The 26,937-nt window shown below is 45.0% G+C and overlaps 1 protein-coding gene across 5 annotated transcripts in view; it reads right to left on the bottom strand.

Annotated features, from left to right (window-relative positions):
* The window catches only part of farp1 (FERM, RhoGEF (ARHGEF) and pleckstrin domain protein 1 (chondrocyte-derived)), a 236,747-nt gene that overhangs the window by 46,017 nt on the left and 163,793 nt on the right, over nt 1-26,937 (bottom strand). For all 5 annotated transcript variants that reach the window (XM_059970481.1, XM_059970478.1, XM_059970479.1 and 2 more), the window contains exons 14-18: nt 15,020-15,207; nt 14,210-14,299; nt 6,968-7,101; nt 2,465-2,546; nt 951-1,188 (exon numbers count right to left, since the gene is read on the bottom strand). In XM_059970481.1, the coding sequence (XP_059826464.1) occupies nt 951-1,188; nt 2,465-2,546; nt 6,968-7,101; nt 14,210-14,299; nt 15,020-15,207 (732 nt within the window). The remainder of the gene's footprint in view (nt 1-950; nt 1,189-2,464; nt 2,547-6,967; nt 7,102-14,209; nt 14,300-15,019; nt 15,208-26,937) is intronic.

Below are 26,937 nucleotides of genomic sequence, written 5' to 3'. Positions count from 1 at the left end.
AACCCCATCTAGTCCAACACAAACCGATCCAACCCCATCTAGTCCAACACAGACTGATCCACCCTAATTTGATCCAACACAAACTAATGCAAACCAACCTAGTCTAGCTCAAACACCACACACAAAATGCTGGTGGAACACAGCAGGCCAGGCAGCATCTATAAGGAGAAGTACTGTCGACGTTTCGGGCCCAGACCCTTCGTCAGGAAGGGTCTGCTTATAGATGGCCTGCTGTGTTCCACCAGCATTTTGTGGGTGTTGTTTGAATTTCCAGCAGCTGCAGATTTCATCGTGTTTGCTAGTCTAACTCAGATTAATCCAACCCAATTTAGTCCAAAACAACCAATCCAACTAAATCTTTCAATCACAAACTAATGCACCAAATCGAGTTCGATACAAACCAATCCGATTCCACCATGTCTAGTCCAATACAAAGCAATCTAACTAACCCAGTCTAGCCCAACATCAATCAATCCAATCCGGTCTTGTCCAATACAAAACAATCCGACCCAGTATAGTCCAACACAAACTGATCCAACAAAAAAAGATACAACCCTGTCTAGTCCAATACAAACTAATCCACCTTATCTAGTCCAATACAAATCAACCCCACTTCAGTTTAGCCTCTCCCAAACATTCTCAGCTCAATCCAATCTAGCCAACTAGTCTAGCTCTGCACAAACTAATCCAATCCACTTCAGTCTAGTCTAACAGCTAGCAATCCATTCCCATCTAGCCCAACCAAAAGCAAGCCAACCCAAGGTATTCAAGCATGCAGAAACCACCTCAGCTCCATTCCATCTAGCCCAGTTCAGTCTCGTCCAATCCATTGCAACCTATTGTATTCCAACCCAACCCATCATAGGTTGCCACAGTTTGGTTCCATTGAGCCTTGCCCAGGAGTCCGTATTTGTGCTGGCCATCCGCGGTCTCCCTGCCATTTGTCTTACCCCGTGAATCTCTGAAGTCAACGTGACTGGGCGGGTAGTGCTTGCACAGCCTCTCCAGGATCTGCTTATAGTGCATCAGCCGGTGAAGAGGACGCAGCAGGAACACGTTCAGAGGGAGGTAGCACACCTTCTGCTGCTCAAATTCCCGGCACGTAGCCTCCAGCTTCCGGGAACTCCGGATGGCCTTTTCCAGCTCCACCAGGATCTCGCTGTGCTTCTGCAGGTGGAAGGTGAGGTGCTGCAAAAAGGAAATGGGAGTGAGGTGATACAGCTTGGCACGTCAAAGACCCCAGCCACCCTGGACATTCCCATCAGGCAGAAAACACAAACCATCAAACTCGAGTACAGCCTCTGTCCAGCTGTTATAAGACTGGTGACCAGCTCCCTAGTATGATAAGATGGATTCTTGACCTCACCATCTACCCCACTGTGATCTTCCACCTTACTGTCTGCCTGCATTGCACTTTATCTGCCACTGTAACACTTTGTTCTGCATTCTGCTATTGTTTTACCTCAATGCACTGTGTAATGAATTACCTGTACGGACAGTACGCAAGACAAGCTTTTCTCGGTAGCTCAGTACACGTGACAAGAATAAACCAAATCCATTTCCTATACCAGTTTTGTCAGCTGGTGACACTTCTGCTCAGGGCTATGGTCTCTCCAGGCAGAGGGACCAGGATGTGGATCCCACAGCTGAGGAACCTCCCAACATAAAGCATGATGTTGCTCTGACTGAAGGGCTGCCACTAACGCAATGGGCCGAGTTGTGTTCTCCTGTTCTGTCACTGAGTGTGTTTGTCTTCTCCATGTAGACTCACTGAGTAACACTCACAGCAAAGACAGATGCATTTCAATAGCATCTTTCACATCCTTGACCATTTCAAGTGCTAGGCAGCCAATGCTATGCTTGTAATGTTGAAAATGCAGCCATTTAGTGCTCCCAGGAACAGTATGTTTCACTGGCACGGACTAAGGGATGAAAATTAGCTAGTATCCTCCACCATTCTCCTTCAAAGTGCTGCTGTGAGGCTTGGCTTTAGGTCTGAACTGAAGAGCACGCCTCCTACAATGCTGTACTCCCAAACAGCAGAAAAACAGACAGTGCAATCTGTCAAGTCCATTCTGTTTATCAACCACCCATTTCAATCTCCCCCCCCACCATCCCATTAACTCCCCCCAGATTCTGTCACCCACCTACATACTCAGCACAACTCGCAGTGACCAACTAACCAATCAGCTCACACATCTTTGGGTTGTGGGAGGAAGCTGGAACATCCAGGGGAAACCCATGTGGCCACAGGTAGAACGTGCAGACTCCACATGAACAGCACTTGAGATCAGAATTGAGTATCTGTGAGGCAGTGGCTGTAACAATCACCGTTCTGGGGCAAAACTTGTACCCAGAACCTCTGGCTCAGAGGTCAAAGAGGGAGCCACAGAGTCAGAGCTGAGGTTAGAATCTCAGCATAATCAAGTACGATACGACATCTGGTGTTTACACAAGTACTGACCTTCATGGAATGAAGATTCTTCAACATTACATCTCCAATTCTTTGGTAATCGCCTTTAATGTGAGCATTGGATCTGCCTTCCCTGTCGGTGGAATAAAACATATATGAGGTGAATTAAGCAGTGATGGGAAAGCCACAAACATGAGAAAATCTGCAGACGCCGGAACGGAAATCCAGAGCAACACACACACGCACGCACACACACACAAAATGCTGGAGGAACTCAGCAGGCCAGGCAGCACCTTCAGAAAGGAATAAAGAGACAATGCTTCGGATGAGACCCTCCATCAGGGATGGAAAAAGAAAGGATGAGGTCGGAGTGAGAGGTTGAGGGAGGGGAGGAAGCAGTGCAGTGGGGTAGGTGACAGGTGAAACAGGGAGAAGGGGTGTGAAGTTGAACCGTTGATTGGTGAAAGAGGTAAAGGGCTGGAGAAGGGAAAGAAAGTGAAGGAGGAGAAGCACCTGAAGCTGGTGGTGGTGGGGAGATAAGGAAAGAGGTGAGAGAGGGAAACAGGAATGGGGAATGGTGAAGCGGTGGGGGGGGGGGGGTGGCGAGGGGACAGTGTATCAGAAGTTCGAGGAATCAAAGTTCCTGCCATCAGGTTGGAGGCTACCCAGACGGAATACAAGGTGTTGTTCCAACCTGAGTGCGGCATGTATATCTATATTCCTGTACATTCTACCTCTGTATACCTGGGGCCATGGAACCTCTACTCCCCATATCCCAAGTCAATCCCACCAGCACACCCATACTCACACAGTTGCACTGACTCCCAATTAGGCGACCTCCAATCACATTCTTATCTGTGGTTCCCGACCCACAATAGGAAAGCCTCCATCTTCCCATCTTGAAAATCTAATGCTATTTCATCTCCATCTTTTTCTAGCTTATTGGGAGCCTGTTGACCTAAGACATTATCTCTGCGGGTAGAGTGGAGTAGGGACTCTGAACAAGTCAATGAGTTCAACAGGGGTGTAGGAGACAGCACCAATGTAAGCATCAATGAAACAGAGAAAGAGTTGGTGAATGGCTGCAGTGAAGGATTGGAACAGGGACTGTTCCATGTGGCCAACAAAGAGATTGGAGTAGTGAGGGTTCATGTGAGTACCCATGGCTACCCTTTGATGTGTAGCAAGTGACAGGAGTCAAAAGAGTGAGTTGTTTGGTTTAGGAATGATTTCACCCAGCCAGACGATAGCGTTGGTTGAGGGATTTGATTGGATCTTTGTTGCAGAAAGAAATAAAGGGATTTAAAGCCTTTCTGATCAGGGATCAGGGATTAACTCTGTCACTCTCTCTTCACAAACTTGCCAAACATTTGCAGCTTTTTCTGCTCCTGTACTCATTATCTGTGATTGTTTACTATAATAATCCAGTGGTCAACAACAGACCCGTCAAGCCTCACCTCCAGCATCATACTGAGGTTTTGGTAACTAACTTGGTGAACTAAAGTCTGAAACTCTATGAGACTTTGGTGGCACTTTTAAACCTGAGCTGAGTTTCTGCACTTTTACCCACACCTTCACTAACGTCACCTTCTCCAACACCATCACCTGGCCAATTTGATCTCAGCTCAGCCTAATTGTTTTTGTTAACTCCAGCTGTGACAATTCCATCACATTCTACCTCAATACACGTGGGGCTATGAAACTCTGCTCCCCATGTCCCAAATCAATCCCACTAGCACACCCACACTCACACAGTTCCACTGACTCCCAGTTAACCAAATCCCAATCACATTCTTTTCCTTGGTTCCCAATCCTCTTTCCTGTGTCACCTCCTCTCGCCATTCATCGTCTATTCTAATCTTTGGGTCCACCGCACATTGAATTCTCACCATCAGCATCCGTACTTTCAGCACGTAAGCCTAAAATTCTGCCTATACCTCTGCCTCTCTTGTCTGCAGCTCGCCGTCTCAATAAAACAGCCAACATATTCAAAGAGCCTACCCTTTAATGAGAACATTCTCTCTTCTCCTCTCTCCCATTGGGCAGAAGATATAAAAGCCTGTAAGCGCGTACCACCAGGCTCGAGGACAGCTTCTACCCTGCTGTTACAAGACTATTGAACAGATCCTCTTGTCTGATGAGGTAAACGCTTAACCTCACGGTCTGCCATGTCACTACTTTACTGTGTCCCTGCACTGCACTTACTCTGTAAATGTAACTTTTACTCTGCGTTCTCTATCTTGTTTTCCCTTGTGCTGCCTCAGTGTAGTGTTTTAACCTGTCTGGATGGCATGCTGAACTATTTTTTTCAATGTGCCTTGCTCCATACAAAAATAATAAACCAGTTTATCAAGACACCCCTTAAACCAACTTCTTCCCATGTTTTTGACCCATGGTCCCATGATATGGCTCAATGTTAATCTTAGATTACATTCCTAAGAAGCACACTGTGAGGTTTCTTGCTGTGTTAAAGTGCTATATAAATGTATTCATTTACAAGAAAGAAATAGCAGGGGAAAAGAAGTAACTAATGTATAACAGCTTTTGCTAAAAGGGATCTTTGTTTCATCACAACGGAGCATGGATATTTACAAACATTTTGTCTTCTATGCAAAAGTATAATATTGTTTTGCATATTATTTTTAAATAAAACTCAGAAGATAATTCATTTCAATCATGTTCATGTTTTTGATGTAAGATGGTCATTAGCTGAAACTTAGCAGCTAAAAATAGCTTTCCAATTAAAGTTTCATGATGAATATTTGCAAATCATTTGCAATGCACTGGGAGTCGCTCAGAATATTCCAATAAATTAATATACTTCCAAGTGTCTGACCATGGGGACCCTGGTGCTGTTAATTTGATCAATTGCTGTACAAAAGCTGAAGTGCTCTTTAGTCCACAGCTGTACAATATCTGGAATGTGTTGACCAGGCACATCTGCATTGAGGGTTACGGCTAATTCCCGATTGGATCTAAATCCAAGAACATTTTCACACTCCTTTCAGACCAAGGCATCCGTTGCAGCTGGTCTTATGTTCGGGGATTTCCTGTTCCCGTGCACTGGCAACTGTTTGGCAAACAATCATTTACAAAGGGTTTATGTGACTAAAAGAAGTGGAAAAGACAGTCAAGGTGGTCCTCACACTGATGGCTATCTTTTTTTGTGGAGACGCAAGAGATGGCAGATGCTGGAGGAACGCAGAAGGTTGGACTGCAGCTGTGGGAGGAGGGAGTACCCTGACTGGCTGCGTCACATCCTGGTATGGGAACACAAAAGGCTGTGAACAGAAAAATGGTGGATACAGACCAGTCCATCACAGGCACAGCCTTCCCCGTCACTGTGCACATCTACAAGGAGGCAGCATCCATCATCGAGGACTCCTACCATCCAGCTCTCTTCTTGCTGCTGCCATCAGGAAGGCCTTACGGGAGGCTCAGGTCCCACACCACCAGGCTGAGGGACAGTTATTACCCTTCAGACATCAGGCTCCTGAGCTTTCATGAATGACTTCACTCATCCCAACTCTGAGCTGATTCCACAACCTATGGCCTCACTTTCAAGGACTCTACAACTCATCTTCTCAGTATTATTTATTTACTTATTTTTTATTGCAGTTTGTCTTCTCTTGCAAATTGACTGTCAGTCTGTGTGTGCAATGTTTCATTGCTTCTTGTGTATTTCTATTCTACTGTGAATGCCTGCAAGAAAATGAATCTCAAGGTAGAGCATGGTGGCACATATGTACTTTGATGATAAATTTACCTTGAATGTTGAATTGTCAATGTTGTGGGTCGAAACCCTGCACTAGCACTGAGAGTGGGGAGGCAAGATGGCCAGTATAAAGTGGTGCAAAAGGATTCAGAGGTGATTGGTTGCCTGAGGAGAAGCGGTAAGATGACAGATAGCGAGAGCAGGGATCTCCTCTCTCCAACAAAGCTTGCTAACTTGCTATCTCCAGCATTTCCATTTTTATTCCAGATCTCCAGCATTTTCTGGAGTGTTATATTTACCCACCCAGTGATGCAGGATGGAAATTCAGCCCAATTGGTTCATGCCATCTAAGCTAGTCCCATTTGCCTGCTTTGGCCTGTATACCTCTAAACCTTTCGTACCCATGTACCTGTCCAAGTGTCTTAAACCGGTTATTATACCTGTGTCTATCCCTTCCTCTGGTAGCTCATTTCACATACATTTCACCCCTTGTGTAAAAATATCCTCCTATTAAATGTTCCTCCTCTCACTTTAAACCTATGCCCTCTCATTGCTGACTCCATGACCCTGGGAAAGGGTTAAACTTGCATGGCCTTATTATATGAATGGAGATAGAGATTCCAGGATTTTATTCTCCTCCAACTGATGTCTCTTTCTTTCTGTGTGAGGGGAGTTCTGTAGCCTAATTTCACTCAGGTAGAAAATCCCAGGAGCAGTGCTCTGTGAATAACCTGTGGTTACTCACGGGAGGGGTGGAGGGAGAGGGGGCAGGGACGGGCTGGCTGGTGGGGATTTACCAATAAACGTGCAAGAGGACTCACCCCAGCAACACATCTTACCACAGAGCGAGCCTTTGTTCAACCTCTCTCAGAAAGCCGGTGTGAAACTTGTGGAGAGGCTCAAAGTTGGAGAAGATCATGGTCTTCAGCTGTTCCGGCATGACATCATCTCTGGTCACAGCACTCTGGAAAGACTGAGAGAGAGAGAGAGAGAGTCAAGGATGGACCGCGAAGTGCAACCACTGGTAACAAAGATTCCGCTTGATACTGAGAGTAAAGAACATATTTAAGACACCTTCACCATCGCATTTTAAACTTGCTGCTAGATCTAAAATAATTTTCAATCCCTTTCCTTTCATTTATATGGTTTAATACATTACATAAAATGCATTATACAACCTTTGACCTTTTTGTCTATCTGCACTGCCCTTTCTCTGCAGCTGTTGCACTTTATTCTGCATTGTTATTGTTTTACTTAGCTCTTCCTCAGTGCTCTGTGCAGTTAACTGATCTGTATGAACAGCATGCAAGATAAGCTTTCCCCTGTACTTTGGTACATGTCACAATAATAAACCAATTCCAATTCCTCCAGTGAGAAGACGGAATGAAAGGGAAGGTACGGTAGGGGGTCGGAGTTAAAATATTCCTTTGCAAGTTCCAACTCAACCATTGTTTCAGACGGAGTCTGAATGGAAATCAGGTGCCTCTCAATCATTGGAGCTGGAGGGGTATATGACCCTTGGGTAACATCCTGGAGGAGGTTACATTACACAGACACTGCCCAGAAACAAGTTGGCAGGCCTCATCCATCTCCTGCCACCTGCAGCCCCCTCAAACATCCCTCCCCCCCATCCTGGGTCTTCTTCAAACCATCTCTGTCCTTTTTCTCCGCTCCTCGCTCTGGGGATATACAGTCAGGAGTAGGGCCAATTAGATCCTTGTTCATCTGGACCTTGTCACCATCTCCCTGTTTGGGTTCAATACCCTTGAATCTCCTGAACCCGCAAGAACTGTTCAGCCTCAGTCTTGACATATTGAACATTTTGGGTGGAACAGTCCCAGATTCCACTGTCCTGTGCTTGAAAGATTCCCAATATCCAAACCTCAGATATCTTTATTTCTGAGACCCTGATTCCTGATGTCTGATTTTTGATATTTAATACCCTGATTCCTTATATCTGAGATTCCTAAATGGCTGGGTTCCAGTTTGACGATCTACCTGCTCTGGACATCACCGACTAGTTTCTCTGTCTCCACTGACTCCTTAAAACCCTCAACTGAAGCAAAGCTTCTGGACACAAAGCAATAACCTCGCACACTCAACGAGGAGAATTGAAGACTAATTTGGGGAAGAGCCTTTTACATGTAGTGTTGAGGAGTTATCAAATTTCAAGTTATTTTAAATTTTTCAGTTTTTTTTTGTTTAAAGCATATATCTCCACAACACAAGTTACCCTGGACGCAGAAGCCAGCAACTTCCCGTCAATGCTCTTGAGGATCACTCTGATTAGCTCTGTTGTTCCTGTGTTTTCATAGGGCAAGGCCATCCTTGGCTCCAAGCAGGTCAGTTCATGGGTGAATGAGGAGTTAAATTAGCTTAATCCTTTTCCCATTTGCAAAATTATTGAAAAAGGAACAACTTGCAGGTCTGTAATGGCTCTCAAAACTCAGTCTCTGGAGAGGAAATGAACCGTATACTAAAGGATAAATGGTTAAACTCTTGGTCTCTCAATCTACCTCATGGTGGTTCTCGTACCTTATTTGTCTACCTGCATTGCACTTTCTGTGTAACCGGAATACATACTCAGCTTTCTGTCCATTATCTCAAGGTAATTGTGCATGGAATAATCTGTCTGGATAGCACACAAAACAACACACAAAAATACAACTGCAGATGCTGTGGATCAAAAAATAAGTACACAATGCTGGAAGAACTCAGCAGGTCAGGCAGCATCCGTGAAAAAAGAGTAGCCAACTTTTTGGGCCGAGACCCTTCATCAGGAATGGGGGGGGGAAGAGAGGGCCAAAGCCCAGTAATTGAGTTAGGGGAGGGGGTAGGGCCTAGAGGCGCCAGGTGGAAAACCAATCAGAGGAAAGATAAAGGGGGGAGGGGGAGAGGATAAGCATGAAAGAACTGTAGAGATAAAGAAGCAGGCTGGAGACTACCCAGTCGGTATATGAGGTGTTGCTCCTCCAGCCTGAGTTTGGCCTCATCATGGCAGTAGAGGAGGCCATGTATGGACATATCTAGATGAATGGAATAGATGAATGGAACCCTCTACTGCCTGATTAGGCCAAACTCAGGTTGGAGGAGCAACACCTCATCTGCCGTCTGGGTAGCCTCCAGCCTGGTGGTATGAATTCTCCAATTTCCGGTAATTCCCTCCCCCTCCCCCTATCCCAGGTCCCTCTCTGCTTCTCTCCCCTTTCAACTTTCTGCTTCTTTATCTCTACAGTTCTTTCATGCTTATCCCCTCCCCCTCCCCCATTTATCTTTCCTCTGATTGGTTTTCCACCTGGCGCCTCTAGGCCCTACCCCCTACCCTATCTCTATCACTGGGCTTCGGCCCTCTCTTTCCCCCCATTCCTGATGAAGGGTCTCAGCCCGAAACGTTGGCTACTCTTTTCTCACTGAGGCTGCCTGACCTGCTGAGTTCTTCCAGCGTTGTGTATGTACACAAAAGCTTTTCATTGTATCTCAGCACACATGACAATAATAGACCAATACCATTACCAGAGGTGAGAGAGCTGCCCACTAGCACAAACACTGAAGGAATGCGTGGAAGATTTGCACTGCAACGCTGCCAAACCTCTTGCCAGTTACACGTAGAAGACAGCACTTGTGAACTTAAGTGGAACTAATTAAACTCTGCTATTGATTCATAATTCACGTCAGGAATCAGGACAACAGAATTTCTGGTTAAAAAGGCATACGGTGTGTTGGGCTTCATTAGTTGGAGGATCGAGTTGCGAGGTAATGTTGCAACTCCATAAAACTCTGGTTAGAACACACTTGGAGTGTAGTGTTCATTCCTGATTGTCTTATTATAGAAAGGATGTGGGAGCTTTAGAGACGGTTAGAAGAGATTTGCCAGGATACTGCCTGGATTAGAGAGCATGTCAGATGAGGATAGGTTGAGTGAACAAGGGCTTTTCTCTTTACAGCAAAGGAGGTGACCTTACAGAGATGACAAGAGGATAGGAGGCATTGATAGATTGGACAGCCAGCACCTTTAACCCAGGGCAGCAATGAGTAATCAGAGAGGACATAAGTTTAAGGTGATTAATGGAAAGAATTGGAGGGGATGTCAGGTGCAGCATTTTTACTCAGAGAATGATAGGGGCAACACATTGCCAGAGACAGTGGTAAAGGCAGAAACTCTAGGGATATTTAAGAAACTCTCAGCTGATGGATGAAAGTAAAATGGAGGGCTATGGGCTATGTGGAAGGGAAGCATTAGACTGGTGTGGGATATAGAGGGCCTGTTCATTTGTTTGTTATGTGCCATGTCGTATGATGTGAGTGATCAGAATCAGATTTAGGTTTATTATTACCGGCATGTGACACAAAATTTGTTAACTTAGCAGCAGCAGTTCAATGCAATACATAATCTAGCAGAGAGAAAAATAAAAATAATAATAATAATAATAAATGAACAAGTGAAGTGAATAGATTTTTTAAAAAGTGCAAAAACAGAAACACTCTGTTAAAAAAAAAGTGAGGTAGTATCCAAAGATTCAATGTCCATTTAGGAATCAGATGACAGAGGGGAAGAGGCTGTTCCTGAATCGCTGAGTGTGTGCCTTCAGGCTTCTGTACCTCCTACCTGATGGTAACAGGGAGAAAAGGGTCTGCCCTGGGTGCTGGAGGTCCTTAATAATGGACACTGCCTTTCTGAGACACCACTCCCTGAAGCAGTCCTGGGTACTTTGTAGGCTGGTACCCAAGATGGAACTGACTAGATTTACAACCTTCTGCAGCTTCTTTTGGTCCCGTGCAGTAGCCCCTCCATACCAGACAGTGATGCACCCTGTCAGAATGCTCTCCACGGTAGAACAATAGAAGTTTTTGAGTGTATTTGTTGACATGCCAAATCTCTTCTAACTCCTAATATAGCCACTATCTTGCCTTCTTTATAACTACATCGATATGTTGGGACCAGGTTAGACCTTGACACTGAGGAACTTGAAGCTGCTCACTCTCTCCACTTCTGATCCCTCTATGAGGATTGGTATGTGTTCCTTCGCCTTACCATTCCTGAAGTCCACAATCAGCTCTTTCGTCTTACTGATGTTGAGTGTCAGGTTGTTGCTATGGCACCACTCCACTAGTTGGCACATCTCACTTCTGTACGCAGTCTCATCACCACCTGAGGTTCTACCAACAATGGTTGTGTCGCCAACAAATTTATAGATGGTATTTGAGCTATGCCTAGCCACACAGTCATGAGCATACAGAGAGTAGAGCAGTGGGTTAAAGCACACACCCCTGAGGTGCACCAGTGTTGATTGTCAGCAAGGAGGAGATGTTATCATCAATCCGCACAGATTGTGGTCTTTCGGTTAGGAGTCGAGGATCCAATTGCAGAGGGAGGTACAGAGGCCCGGGTTCTGCAACGTCTCAATCAGGATTGTGGGAATGATGGTATTAAATGTTTAGCTATAGTTGGTGAACAGCATCCTGATGTAGGTGTTTGGGTTGCCCAGATGCTCTAAAGCCGTGAGGAGAGCCATTGAGTTTGCATCTGCCGTTAGGCTATTGCGGTGATAGGCAGATTACAGTGGGTCCAGGTCCTTGTTGAGGCAGGAGTTCAGTCTAGTCACGACCAACCTCTCAAAGCGCTTCATCGCTATCGATGTGAGTGCACCGGGTGATAGTCATTAGGCAGCCCACATTATTCTTCTTAGGCACTGGTATAATTGTTACCTTTTTGAAGCAAGTGGGAACTTCTACCCGAAGTAATGAGAGGTTGAAAATGTCCCTGAGTACTCCCACTAGTTGGTTGGCACAGGTTTTCACAGCCTTACCAGGTACTCCATTGGGACCTTCCACCTTGCAGGGGTTCACTCTCTTTAAAGACAGTCTAACATCGGCCTCCAGGATGAAGATCACAAGGTCATCAGGTGCAGCAGGGATTTTCACAGCTGTAGTGTGTTCTCCCTTCCAAAGCATGCATAGAAAGCGTTGAGTTCATCTGGTAGTGAAGCATCGCTGCTATTCATGCTATTGGGTTTGTAGGAAGTAATGTCTTGCAGACCCTACCAGAGTTGCTGTGCATCCGATGTCACCTCCAGCCTCATTTGAAATTGTCTCTTCGCCCTTGAAATGGCTCTCCACAACTTATACCTGGTTTTCCGGTACAGGCCTGGGTTGCCAGACTTGAATGCCACAGACTTAGCCTTTAGCAGACATCATAACTCCTAGTTCATCGTAGGATTTTGGTTTGGAAATATACAGTAAGTCTTTGTAGGCACACACTCATCCACACAGGTTTTAATGAAGTCAGTAACAACTGTAGCATACTCATCCAGGTTTGAAGATGAATCCCTGAATACAGTCCAGCCCACCAATTCAAAGCAGTCCTGTAGGCGCTCCTGTGCTTCCCTTGTCCATACCTTCTTGGTCCTCACTGCTGGTGCTACAGTCTTCAGTCTCTGCCTATACTCAGTAGAAGTACAGCCATGTGATCAGACTTCCCAAAGTGAGGGCTTGGAATAGCACGGTTGGCATTCTTGATGGTGATGTAGCAATGGTCCAGTGTCTTGTTTCCTCTGGTATTACAAGTGATTTGTTGATGGTAGTTGCATAGTGATTTTTTCAGACTGGCCTGGTTAAAATCTCCCAAAACGATGGTGAAGCCGTTAGGGTGTGCTGTTTCGTGCATGCTGATCCCACTGCTCAGACCATCTAAAGCCTGCTTGACATTGGCCTGAGTTGGAATGTAAACTGCAACCAAAATAACCCCAGAGAACTCCCGTAGTAGGTAAAAAGAACAGCACTTTACTGCTACATATTCCAGGTCTGTTGAGCAGAATTGGGACAGCACTGATATATTTGTACCCCAAGAAGAGTTGATCATGAGGCATACTCCTCCACCTCTGCTTTTGAAAGACTCTGTAGATCTATCCTGACGATGATCTATCCTGATCATGGTCTTTCCATGACCATGATTGTTTTTGGCAATTTTTTCTACAGAAGTGGTTTGCCATTGCCTTCTTCTGGGCAATGTCTTTACAAGACGGGTGACCCCAGCCATTATCAGTACCCTGCAGAGATTGTCTGCAATGGCATCAGAGGTTGAATAACCAGGACATGCGATATGCACCAACTGCTCACACGACCATCCACCACCTGCTCCCATGGCTTCACACGACTCTGATGGGAGAGAGGGGGGCTAACCAGCTGCTACACCTTGCCCAAGGGTGACCTGCAGGCTAGCAGAGGAAGGGAGTGCCTTACACCTCCTTTGGTAGAGACATATCTCCACCCCACCAGTCAAAATGATCTGTACTATCCTGGATTGTTCAATGTTGTGTTTTAATTCCCATCTTGCAAATTCTTGATGTGCTTGGAGCAAATGAAATGTATAATAGAAAACTTTGAAGTTCAGCACAGAATTGGGGCATAAAAGCATTTGTGATGTGGATTCTATTCACTGTATGGCAGGATGAGAGTTATTTTAGCCTTTGTGAACAACATCTCTAACAATTCATCGAGAAAGAGTCAAACTGAATCTGATTCATTTAATTTCCTGTCTTGCATTAATTTGGAACTTGCATGCCACTAAATTCATCGGAAGGAGCAATGATTCTCAGAAAAGTCAAAGCAATTTGAATAAAAATGCATGGCAATGTAATCAGAATCAGATTTACCATCACTGACTAATATATTGGGAAACATCCGCTATTTTATTTAAACTCTGCCTTCAGATTATACATGATGGTTCTGTCAAAAGCTTAAATAATACTAAATTCTGCATAATCGCTGCCTTTGTCCAGAACCTAGTAACACATTATTGTTTCAATACACTGGGATCAAAAGGCAATGACTAGCCCATTATTTCTTGCATCGATGCCAGGTCTGTCCTACTTGCCTTCAAATATACAGTCATAGGGCATGGGTGCCCCATACACACCATGCAACACACAAACACACCCCACAGATGCACAATATAGCCACTAAGAAAGGGGATAGGCAGATAAACACAAACAGACATAGATGGTATATCCCCGGAACTCCCAGCCCAGCACAAAGAGGAGCTGACCGTGCAGTGACTGCACCAGTGATTGGTTTGCACCTACCGTTGTGATGACTTCAAGGTCCTTCAGGTAGGTTCGTTCGGTGGTGGACACTTCTTTGGCAATAAAGTAGGCTTTGTCGGCTGGGAAACGCTGGGAGAGTCAGAGTAACAACTTCCATTATTAGTGTGATCAGGCTTTGTCACCCGGAGTTTCACACACCTCCCAGATCAACAAGTGCTGGGCATAAGGCTCCCTCAGAACTGAAACTTGGCCTAAAAAAATGTACATGTGTCTGATCCATGTGGATCAAAGTATCTTTGTTGGTGATTTTCCTCTGAGAATTCTTGTGTTTGTGGTCAAAATAAAGGCCATGAAATCTCTGTGAGACAAAGCTCACCAACGACCTGCTCACTGTTCCTGACTTAGAGTGTGACCAATGGCTGAGATTAGCACTGGCTAATAGGTGAATTTCTGCTGTTCCCTTATCAAATTAAAGCTTACCATAAATCTCTGCCCAACGTGTTGCCTAACCACAAATTCAATATTGATTGGCCAGTTAGTTAACCCTCTTCCGAGTTTTTAGCAGTTACCTTCGTGAGGCAGCACCTATTGCAGATAATACCCGCTGTGCACAGGTGTATCTGTGCACATGACAATCAACTCAACTTTGACTTTCCCAATGAACTTCAAATTCAAGTTAATTTCATTCCAAATAATAATGGATTTCAGATAGCCAAAGTCTGCGTTAATTTAGTACATAACATAGTTTGGTTGAGATGGGGTTGGTGCAGGTGTAAAGTGCCTCAGATGTGAAATCACTGGGCATAGTGCAGTGGTTTTTCTAGGCTGTTGAGATAATCAGCGTCCTACCTTCCTCCTCATTTCCTCCTCTTCGTCAGCCTTGACACAAGTGGTGTCGGTCAGCAGGGGCGTGGTCAATGGCGAGTGCGTCCTGCCGTCCGGGCTGAGGCTGGGAGACAGGGAGAGGTTCAGGACACCGGGCCCAGCCTGGGAATTCAGCGAGAGCTCCGAGACATGAGGGCTGCACGCCAGGGACACTGCAAAAGGCACAGCAAGTCACGTCACACCTTCTAGACCCCCGAGCCACCACTGGCTGCGTGCAACCATCAGCCAATCTAGATACCGCCGGCTCCCTGAAGCGAGAACCTGTGGTCCGTGGACCTCATTGGGAGGTCATCCCATCACCTGGGTTGGTCTGAACAAGCTCTGCCTACAAAATGGAGACACAAGAGACAGTAGATGCTGGAATCTGGAGCAACAAACAATCTGCTGGAGGAGCTCGGCGGGTCAGGCAGCATCTGTGGCAATGGGGAGGGAGTGCAATGGACAGTCATCTGGTCTGGTGAAGATGTGAAGAAAAAGGATTCTTCAGGTACCAATCCCCATTGAAATTAATGGGCTCACGTACTGTGTTAGGCCCAAGACCTCATCCCTACATCCTGGTATTGGTTTATTATTGCCACATGTACCAGGATACAGTAAAAAGCTTGACTTGTATAGCACTCACACAGATCAAGTCCTTGCACGGAGCATTGGGCTAGAATAAACTAAGAGAATAACAATGCAGAATAAAGTGAGAAAGCTACAGAGAGAGGGCACTGCAGATACAGGATGAAGTGTGAGATCATCTTATCATACAAGAGGTCTGTTCAAGAGTCTGACTAGACTGGGTTAAAGCTGTCCTTCAGCCTGGTTCTATCTCAGGCATGTGCATTTCTGGGAGGCTTGGTCATAAAGCACAACCAGGAAATCACCCGAAGAGCCCAGAGGCATTTCCCTCACATAACCATCAGTGCAGAGTGGGGCAGCGGGTAGAGCTGTTGTCTCACAGACCCAGAGACCACAGTTCAGCCCTGACATTCTGATGCTGTCAGTGTGGTGTTTGCGTGTTCTCCCTGTGACCTCTGAGTGCTCCGGTGCCATCCCACATCCCAAAGGCATATGGTCTGGTGGGCTAACTGGCTACTGCAAATTGTTCTTCAGTGCAGAAATGAGTGTAATAACTAGTGGTAGGTGATGGAAGAAAAGGTTTTATGGAAAATTAGTTGAGAATGGAGTTGTTCTGAGTCATTTCCCTCAGTCATATGGCATGTTTCCAGCAAAACCAACCAATGCATAGTAAAAACAAGAGAAAAGCTGCAGATGCTGGAAATCCGAGCAACACACACAAAATTCTGGTGGAACTCAGCAGGCCAGGCAGCATCTATGGAAAAGAGTACAGTCGACATTTCGGGCCGAAAGCCTTTGGCAGGACTGGAGAAAAAAAAGCCGAGGAGTAGATTTGAAAGGTGGGGAGAGGGAGAGAGAAACGCCAGGCAACAGGTGAAACTTGGAGGCTGTGACCTCTTGTACATCGATGAGGCTCCCAATGTGGCCTCTTGTATATCAGCGAGACCTGACGCAGATTGGGAGACTGCTTTGCCGAGCACCTACGTTTCGCCCACCAGAACAAGCAAGATCTCCCAGTGGCCACCCATTTTAATTCCACTTCCCAATCCCATATGTCCATCCATGCCCTCCTCCATTGCCGGAATAAGGCCACACTTAGGTTGGAGGAACAACACTTTATATTCCATTTGGGTAGCCTCCAACCTGACAGCATGAACACCGATTTCTCAAAATTTCAGTAATGCCTCCACGCCTCCCCTTCACCATTCCCATCCCCCTTCCCTCTCTCATGTTATTTCCTTGCCCACCACCCCTCCACCCTTTCTTCCATGGCCTTCTGTCCCTTTGACCAATCAACTTTCTAGCTCTTTGCTTCATCCTTCCCTCCTCCAAGTTTAACCTATTGCCTGGTGTTTCTCTCTCCCCCACCCCCCCAAACTTTCAAATCTCTTCCTTAGCTATTTTTCTCCAGTCCTACCGAAGGGTTTCAGCCTGAAGCGTCAACTGTATTTTTTTTTTCATAGATGCTGCCTGAGCTGCTGAGTTCCTCCAGCATTCTGTGCATGTTGCAATGATTATCAGGTCTAGATCAGGGGCTCCTAATCATTTTTATGCCAAGCATGGGGTACATGGACACCCCTGGAACCACACTGGAATACCTTTCTCTGCACTTAGGTCAGAAAAGAAACAAATGACAATTCTTTTTGTAAGTTCTGCAAGTTAATTATCAAACGATTAATTTTGGAGATTGCAGCTACATTTTATATCTGGCAGGGAATAATCAGTCTTCAGGTTTGCCAGAGCCATTCCTGATGCCATTATTCTTCAAAGGAGAATTGAATCATTTCCTCTTCAATATGACATATTAAAAAGGAAAAGAACGAAACTATATTGGAAGGAGAAGTAGGTCTGGGTCATTCAGCCCCTTGTGTCTGCCCTGCCATTCAATATGATCATTAATCTGATATATCTCAACAACCAAGGATCTACAGACCTTGGTGATCCAAGGCATGAGTCTGCTTGGATAGACAATTTTAAAGACTTACCACCCTCAGGGTGAAGAGATTTCCTCTCATCTCGCAGAATTACAGAAATGTTATGCATAATTTATGCCAATTTAAATCTACTTTTGTCATGTTTGTAATATACTACGCTGCTGCAGCAAAAGTTTCGTGGTATTTATACCCTGGGTAATATGCCTATTTCAATACATTTAAACTTAAGAGAGGGCAACATCAGCCTTGTACATAGGGAAAGCCCAGATACTCATGGTGGTCTGTTTCCAAGCTGGGATATATGACATTCGTTACTACTATCAGGGAGGAGGTACAGGAGCCTGAAGACCCACACTGAATGATTCAGGAACAACCTCTTCCCCTCTACCATTAGATTTCTGTGTGGTCCAGGAACATAATCTTGTCATTCTCTTCCACGTTATTTATTTACTTAACCGCTTACAGTAACTATTGCACTGTACTGCTGCTGCAAAAATGACAAATTTCATGACATACGTCAGTGAAGAATCTGATTTTGATTCTAACTCCTTGTTAATTGAACTGTACTACCCCCTGCAACTGGATCTTTGACTTCGTCACTGGGAGACCACAGTTTGTGCAGATGGGAAGTAGCACCTCCTTCTTGCTGACAGTAAACACTGGCGCACCTCAGAGATGGGTGCTTTGCCCACTGCTCTACTCTCTCTACACCCAAGAGTGTGTGGCTAGGCAAGCTCAAACGCCACCTATAAATTTGCTGATGACACAACTATTGTTGGCAGAATTTCAGATGGTGATGAGGAGGCACACACAGAGCGAGATAGATCAGCTGGTTGAGTGGTGTCACAGCAACAACCTTGATATCAACATCAGTAAGACCAAAGAATTAATTGTGGACCAGGAAAGGGAAGTCGAAGGAACACACACCAGTTCCTCATCAAGGAATTAGAAATGGAAATGGTGAGCAGTTTCAAGTTCCTGGGGGTGAACATCTCTGAGGGTCTATCTATCACTGATGCATGATAGAGGTTATATTTCATTAAGAGTCTGAGGAGAATTGGTATGTAACCAAAGACGCTCACAAATTTCTACAGATGCACCGTGGAGAGCAATGTAACTGGTTGCATCTCCAACCGCACAGGACTGGAAAAAGCTGCAGAAAGTTATAAACTCAGCCATCTTCATCATGGGCACTAGCCTTCCCAGCGTCCAGGACACTAGCCTTCCCAACGTCCAGGACACTAGCCTTCCCAGCATCCAGGACACTTTCAAAATGCAATGCCTATAAAGGCAGCATCCATCGTTACAGACCCCCATCACACTTGCCCACTTCTCCTCACCACCATCAGGGAGGAGGTACAGGAGCCTGAAGACAGACACTCAATATTTCAGCAACAGTTTCTTCCCCTCTACCATCAGATTTCTGAATGGATAATGAACCTATGAACACTACCTCACTATGTCCCCCTCTCTTCCAGTATAATAATTTAATATCTATCTGCTTATTGTAATTTATAGTTCTTATTATGTTTGGTAATGTACTGCTGCCACAAAACAACAAATTTCATGGCATATACCAGTTATATTAAAGCTGATTCTGATTGAGCAGTTGTTTTGAAGAAACTTAGGGGTATTAAGGGCAGTTTATTCAGTCAATGGTGGGTCTGTGGGAGCATCTATACAGGTCTCAGGGTTGAGTCTGGAGTTCCGTGCCATTTAGATCTGATGAAAGTTGAGAGAAGACACAGAACAACTAAGATGCACAGAAAATGCTGGAGGAATTCAGCAGGTCAGGCAGCAACTGTGGAGGGAAATCCAGAGTCAGCAATTTGGGTCTAGTTGAAAGATCTCAACCTGAATTCTCACGTGTCCATTTTCATTCACGGATGCTGCTTGCAGGACATTAGTAAACCAGTTGTATTTTGCTTAAAGTTGCTAATTAACTGATTTGAGTTTTGTACTCCAAATATATTTCTTAGACCTAGTTGGTCTTTGAGCTCAAAGCCCTGGCCCAGACGGTGCATGTGACCATATCATATGGTCAATACTGGGTCACGTGCTGATGCCCATAAGACTAGTGTGTCTCCTCTGTATAAAGAAGGTGAATGTGTGGGCACAGATTTCACTCTTGGGTCATCTCTCAATTTTCAGAAATGTGTGTAAAATGTCGGCAATGGGCAGAGGGAAGATCCTCAGAAGCCCCATAGACCAGAGCCGAGGTAGGTTCGGACAATTCCATGTCATTGCAAGAGAACACCTGAACATCTGGTGGAATGAACAACCACAAAGTTGCTCAAGGTCTGGAGACACTCAGCAGGTCAAACAGCATCTACAGAGGGAGAAACTGACTCTTCACCAGAAGTGGCATGATTGGTGGCTGGAATCTATTTTTGTACTTATAGATCTTCGAGATTAAATAACTTGAGACCAGGTTTAATCTTTGGAAGGAAAACCAGAATATTGGAGGAACTCATTGACTTGTGTAGCATCTGTAGAGTCAAGAGGTGCAAGCCCATAAAACTATAAAATATAGGAGCAGAGTTAGGCCATTTGGCCCATTGAGTCCGCTCTGCCATTTCGTCATGGCTGATCCAATTTTTCTCTCAGCCCTAGTCTCCTGCCTCTCCCCACGTCCCTTCAGGCCCCGACCAATCAAGAATCTATCAACCTCTGCCTTAAATATACATAAAAACCTGGCCTCCACAGCTGCCTGTGGCAAAGAATTCTACCGATTCACCACTCTCTGGCTACAGAAATTCCTCCTTGTCTCCATTCTAAAAGGATGCCCCTCTATTCTGACACTGTGCCCTCTGGTCTAAGACCCTCATCACAGGAAACATCCTCTCCACATCCATTCTATCGAGGTCTTTCACCATTCTGTCAACATCCTGAGTCCAGCATCTGCAGCCTTTATTGTCTTGACCTATGGAGGAGTGCGCATATGGATTATAATTGAGTGAACCTGGCTACATGACGCACAGTGCAGATCTATGCACTAGGGTACATATACCAAAAAAAGGCCAGCATTATCATGAAGGATCTCACCCACTCTGCTTATGGACTGTTTGTCCCAGTCCCATCAGGGAAGAGGCTACACAGCATTACCAGGACCACTAGACTTCCCTATACTCAGGTTAATCAACACATCCACCCCATTAACCCACCCCACCACCACCACATCCACATCAGCTACTCCTCCCCACAGTCCCTCCTCACCTTCCATCCTCCTACGCACTGCCATTTTACTCTCACTTATACATTGTGTTTCATAGAATTGCTTTTATATTTATAGTTATTGTGTTTTATGCCTATTTTATTTTTTTTATGCTGCATCAGATCTGGAGTAACAATCAATTCATCCTCCTTTACACCTATGTACTGAAGAATGACAGAAAAAACAATCTTGAAGCTTGACTACAATAAGGCAGGGTACTAAGAAAGAGGAGAGACTGCAGATGCTGTAGATCTAGACTGGCACTCGCAGAATACTGGAGCATCTAAGGTCATTGTACATAATGACATCTGTGAACTGGCCCATGTCTTATTGCAAGCTCCTTAAAGCTTCCTGCCAAATGTATGGGATAATACCCAGACAGACAGTAACCGGAAAATGCCAAGGCTCTTTGTGGCAGGACGAGTGTGCCAAGTTCAATGCAGCATAAAGCTGAACTCTGCAGATATAAAATAGTCAGAAGATTCAACGGGAGAGATGCCCATCCATTGCAACTGTAAAGACTGATCAGACTAACTCACAAAAATCAGAAGTAGACTGTTTTTCAGTCCAGGAGATGATTATAGATCCCCCTGCTCTGTGAGAGAGGCAAATTGGACAGAATGATTGAATTTAATTCACTAATGATAAATGGCAGTAAACCAATTGTGATTGACAGGAAAAGGTCACAGATGGTCCTGTATCGGGATGGCTTTAACCCAATAGGAGGAAATGAAGTGACGGCAGTGGTAAAAGCTGAAGATACGGAACAAATAAACTTCAATACACAGAAGAGTGAAGATTGAGGTAAGGGATAAAATTCTACTTTGGTCTTTGAAAAGACGCTCATTGCTATAGTCCCTGTCAATACTTCACAACGTTCCTAAGTGCCTTACAGCCAATAAAGTACTTTAGAACAAGTCAAATTGAAAACAGCAAGATCCTGCAGAAAGCAACCAAATATTCTGCTTTGCAGTCACAGTTATGTAGCACAGAAACAGGCCCTTCGGCCCAACTGGTCTGTGCTAGTCCTATTTGCCTGTGTTTGGCCTGCATCACTCTAAATCTTTCCTATACATGTACCTGTCAAAATGTCTATTAAATGTTATCAATGCAACACACATAAAATGCTGGAAGAACTCAGTATGGAAACTGTTAGAACATTTAATAACAAACACCAGAAAATTTGCAGATGCTGGAAGTCCGAGCAACACCCACAAAATGCTGGAGGAACTCAGCAGGCCAGGCAGCATCTATGGAAAAGAGTAGTCGACGTGTCCGACTGAGATCCTTCATCAAGACACCGAGGAAGGGTCTTGGCCTGAAACATCAACTGTACTCTTTTCCATAGATGCTGCCTGGCCTGCTGAGTTCCTCCAGCATTTTGTGGGTGTTGCTCGGACTTCCAGCATCTGCAAATTTTCTGGTGTTTGTTATTAAATGTTCTAACAGTTCTTGCCCTAACCACTTCCTCTGGCAGCACATTCCAAATACTCACCACCCTCTCTGTGGAAAGCTGCCCCTCACGCTCCCTTTAAATCTTTCCCCTCTCACTTTCAACCTTGCAATCCTCTGGCCGGGGAAAGACTTTGGCTACCTAGCTTATCTACGTCCCTCAGGACTGCTGCCCTGACAATTCACTTTGGGAGATGTTACTGGGATACACAGGCATTATTTACACGTTCATCTTACGTACATTAACTTCTACACCACTTAATCACATCCCATTCTGGGTACTAGTTCCACTCTGAGCACTAGTTTTTGAACTCTAAAAACAACGCCAAAATGAACAGAAGTCAGTGAAGCAATAACTCAATAAACTCAACATGTGCTGCAGATGGGAACGTTCCAAACGATTATTTATTCATTTGTAAAGGATATGCTTCTTTCATTAAACTGCTCAAAGGGGAGTTGCACACATGTAATCTGGGACCACCGGCTGACTAAGCAGGCGATTGGATTCATTCCCTATTACTGGTCTTACAATTGCACCGTCTACGAACATCCATTATAGGAAAAGCAGACCTTCTTGCTATTGCTGTGAACAGTCAAGGAAGTTTCTTGTTCAAAGATTTTCTTGCTTCATCTCTGCTTACTGGGTAAAGTCTTAATTATAATCTAAGGACATCAAACATAGATTGTAGAACAGTACAGACCCTTCAGCCCATGATGTTGTGCTGACCTTTTAGCTACTCCAAAATCAATCTAACCCTTCCCTCCAACATAACTGTCCATTTTTCTTTCATCCGTGTGCCTATCTCCACTCTCATGTTAGTCATTCCTGCCCAGAGAAAAGGGCACTGGCTGTCCACTCTATCTACACCCTCTTATCATCTTCCACACCTCTATCAGGTGGCCTCTCATCCTCCTTCGCTCCAAAGATAAAAGCCCTAGCTCCCTCAACCTATCCTCATAAGACATGCTCTCCCATCCAGGGAGACGCCTGCCCCGTGGGAGCTGCAAGAAAGTGGCATTGCATATAGGAGAGTTGCTCTCGAAATGAAACCCTTATTGACTGGAGCAACATTGTCCCTGTTTGTCACCTTCCACTCCTGCTGGAATATGATCTAGGGAAGCCTTCATGTTTCTGGGGAATAATATCTACTCTTTCTCCAGTAGGTTTGTATCAAAATGGGGTGAGGTCCTTTTAGAAGATTTCTCAGTGATTGGAGATGGACTGTACTTAAAGAAGCTTTCTAACTTTCTCCTTTAATGCTAGATTTGACTTTCTGACGGAGCAAAAGGGGTGTTCTTAGGATGGGATCTCGAATAGGATCCAATTGGCTCTTTCCCCCGGCAGCTGGGATATCCTCAGTACTGCCCATCAGACACCCGGTTCTCCCACACTGGATAACATTTTGCCTGCCCTTCCCTTGGGCCCAGTGACACAGACAGCCACATTGCTAGGATCGCTGTACCCAGAGCCTTCACCTCGACCCTCAGTTTCGCTTCCCCACCGCGGTACCGTGGTGGGCAGCACACCCTGTAGCAGCAGGCGTCGAGAGCTGACACTGGGTCATCACAGCCCAGCCATCCTCTGGGAGTGGTCAAAACAGCGTGGAAGGTGACACCCAAAGCTTCTGACCCCTGTTGGCAGGGGATAGTTTTTGGTTTCTGGTGAAGCCAGACTGACAGAAAAATGGGCATCTATTTACACAGGGATTTGTGTGGAGTTTTGATCACCTCATGATAGGAAGGCCATGGTAGCTTTAGAGAGGGAGCAGAACAGGGACTGGTGCTGGGGAATATTTTTACAATTGATGTAAATGACTTACATGAAAGTCCTTAGGTATGGTTGCTAATCCTAATGAAACTCTAGGGCAGGAAGATTGGACAGTACACATGTTGGCACCTGTGACAATAATAAACCAATTCAACTTCTAATTATGTGATAAATAGCTTTTATGTTAGAGATTAACGTTACAATTACGTTAGAAAAGAGATGAGGAGGAATTCATTGCCACAGACGGCTGTGGAGACCAAGTCATTGGGGAGGTTGATAAGTTATTTATTGATAAAGATATTAATGGTTATGGGGAGCAGGAAAATAAATCAGCCATGATTCGATGCAGAATCGATGAACTGAATGGCCTAATTCTGCTTCTTATGGTCGCAGGATTAGTGAATCATTATAATGCGTCTGTTTTATTGTTATTTGATGGTTAACTATTGGCTAAGAGTTGAGGAGAGCCCCCACAGTGACATAATAATGGCATGGGATTTTTTATGTCTGCCTGAGTGAGCAGACCAGCGCCCCAGTTAAAGGAACACTAACACCTCTACTTCTGAAATAAAATGACACATCCCCGTTGACTCTTACCAATTTTTTCAGATGCATCATAGGAGACATTCTACCTGGAACCATCACGGCCATAGCACGGCAGCTGCTCTGGCAAGATTGTGCAAACTGGCAGAGAGTTGTAGACACTGCCCAGTCCATTACTCAAGCACTTCCTACTGCCCTGAGAAAGCAGCTAACATAATCAAAGACCCAAGCTGCACCCAAATATTCTCTCTTTCACCTTCCCCCCCCCCCCCCCACTCCATCAGGCAGAAGATTTTTAAAAAAGAGAACACACAACAGCAGGCTCGAGGATGACTTCTATTCCACTATGTCCCTCTCATATGCTAAGGAACGAACTCTTGATCTCCCAATCTACCTCATGATTGCCCTTGCACGTCAGTTATCTACCTGCACTGCACCCTCTCTGTAAGCATAACACTGTTGCCCTTTGTGCCACCTTGATGTTCTCAGTTGTGGAATGATTTGTCCGGATGGCACACACACAAAAGCTTTTCATTGTACCTCAGTACATGTTGACAATGATAAATCAATACCAATTCTACCAGAGCAGCAGTGGGGGGGGGGGGGGGGGGGGTCAGCCCATAGGAGTTCCCATCCAATCCTCAGGAGCAGAAGATGACCCCACAAATCTTTGACTACAAGTCCCTGGGTCAGTATTCCTTGGAGTTTAGAACAATGAGGGATGACCTTATACAAAATCCTCAGGGTGTTTGACAGGGTAGATGTTGAAATGTTTTCACTAGTGCAGGGGTTCCCAACCTCTTTTATGCCATGGACCAGTACCATTACGCTAGGGGTCCGTGGACCATAGGTTGGGACCCTCTGCACTAGTGGGACAGTCACAAATAAGAAGATACACCTACAAGGGGCCAATTGTTTAATCCCAAGGTTTGTCAAAGTTCCTTCTCTAAAAGGGCTGTGAATCTCTGGAATTCTCTGCCGCTCAGGACAGTGGAGGCCACTTCAGATTTTTAAGATGGAGCTAGGTAAATATTTGAGAGATTGAGGGATTTGAGTTTAGGGGAACTGGCGCAAAAGAGGAGAGAGGCTGGGTTAGGTTAGCCCTGGTCACACTGAATGGTGGGGCAGGCATAAAGGGCCGAGTAGCCTACTCCTGTGGGTTTGTGAAAGTGAGACTGACTGAGGCACAACCCTGGTCTCTGTGGTTGGGCCAAGTTCCTGATACTTGGATGGGTCAGAAAGCAGCAGACATTTCACTTTTATGCCAGTAATAGCTTTTAACAGTAGCTCAAATGAAATGCATTCTTAGCACCATCCCACACCGACACATCAGATCAGTGGTTCATTGAGCCCTGTATACTTTGCCAGCAGTAGCTACATCCCTTAGAAAGGAACTTCCTGGCCTGTCTACACCACATTCTTTAGCTACAGGACTGCCCCTCTCTTCTATGATACATTCTGAATTAATGACGGACAGTTGAAACACTCAGCCAGTCAGGAAGAGAAACAGAGTTAGCATTTCAAGTTCAAGACCTTCCTGGTGTTTTGGTGCTGCTCAGAAATGGTGTCTTTTGTCCGAAACATTGATTCTGCTTCACTTAGGATGCTGCCTGACCTGCTGAGTATTTCCAGCACTTTCTGGTTTTACTTTAGATTTCTGCTACTTGTGGGAGAGGAACAGTTTATGTGTTAGATTGAAGCCTCCAAGTTATTCATTGGTTCTGATGAAGATCCAGGCTTGCAATCTTAACTTCCTCTCTCCACAGATGCTGCACAGCCTGCTGAGTGTTGGATTGTGCCGTAGATTTGTTATTTTTCTTATAACAACTTTGATATGCTTGTCTGCATTTTTCTATCACCAGTTTACATGTGATTGCTTAGTGAGTTTTTCAGTGGTTATGGTTGCTTCCGTATTTTTCTGGAACTTTCTTGGTTTCAGTGGCAGGTGTCACGTTTCTTGAATCTGTCTATTTAATTGGTTATCTGTTGGAATTTCAATGGAATCTACTGTTCTCAGTGGTCTGGTATAAGAAGACTAGACCATCTCTGTTCGTTCTCCTTCGCCCCATGCTTCTTCTCCCTCTTCCTTCTTTGCTCTTGTAACACTTAACAATACAACCATAAACAACAAGTTTTATGCCTCGTTTTTAATTTCCAAAGAATCCTTGGATCGCTAAAGCATCAGGGCCCAACACCAGCATCTTCTGGCTTTGTTTCAGATTCCAGCATGGGACCTTCATTTGCCCAAGATGGACTATCCATACAGCACAATTCCTAGCCCTTCCAAGAGGACCACAGCCTTGTTGCTGGGTTTGGGGGCTTGCATCCCTCAATGACCCAGAGAGCTGTGTTGGTTGAAGTCAGGGCTTTATACTTTGGCTCTTGGTAGGGTGACCCATGTCAAAAA

Source organism: Hypanus sabinus, chromosome 5 (assembly GCF_030144855.1).
Source record: "Hypanus sabinus isolate sHypSab1 chromosome 5, sHypSab1.hap1, whole genome shotgun sequence".
Classification (NCBI taxonomy): Eukaryota; Metazoa; Chordata; class Chondrichthyes; order Myliobatiformes; family Dasyatidae; genus Hypanus; species Hypanus sabinus.
The sequence above is the reverse complement of the archived record's forward strand: the minus strand, read 5'-3'. Positions and strand labels throughout refer to the sequence as shown.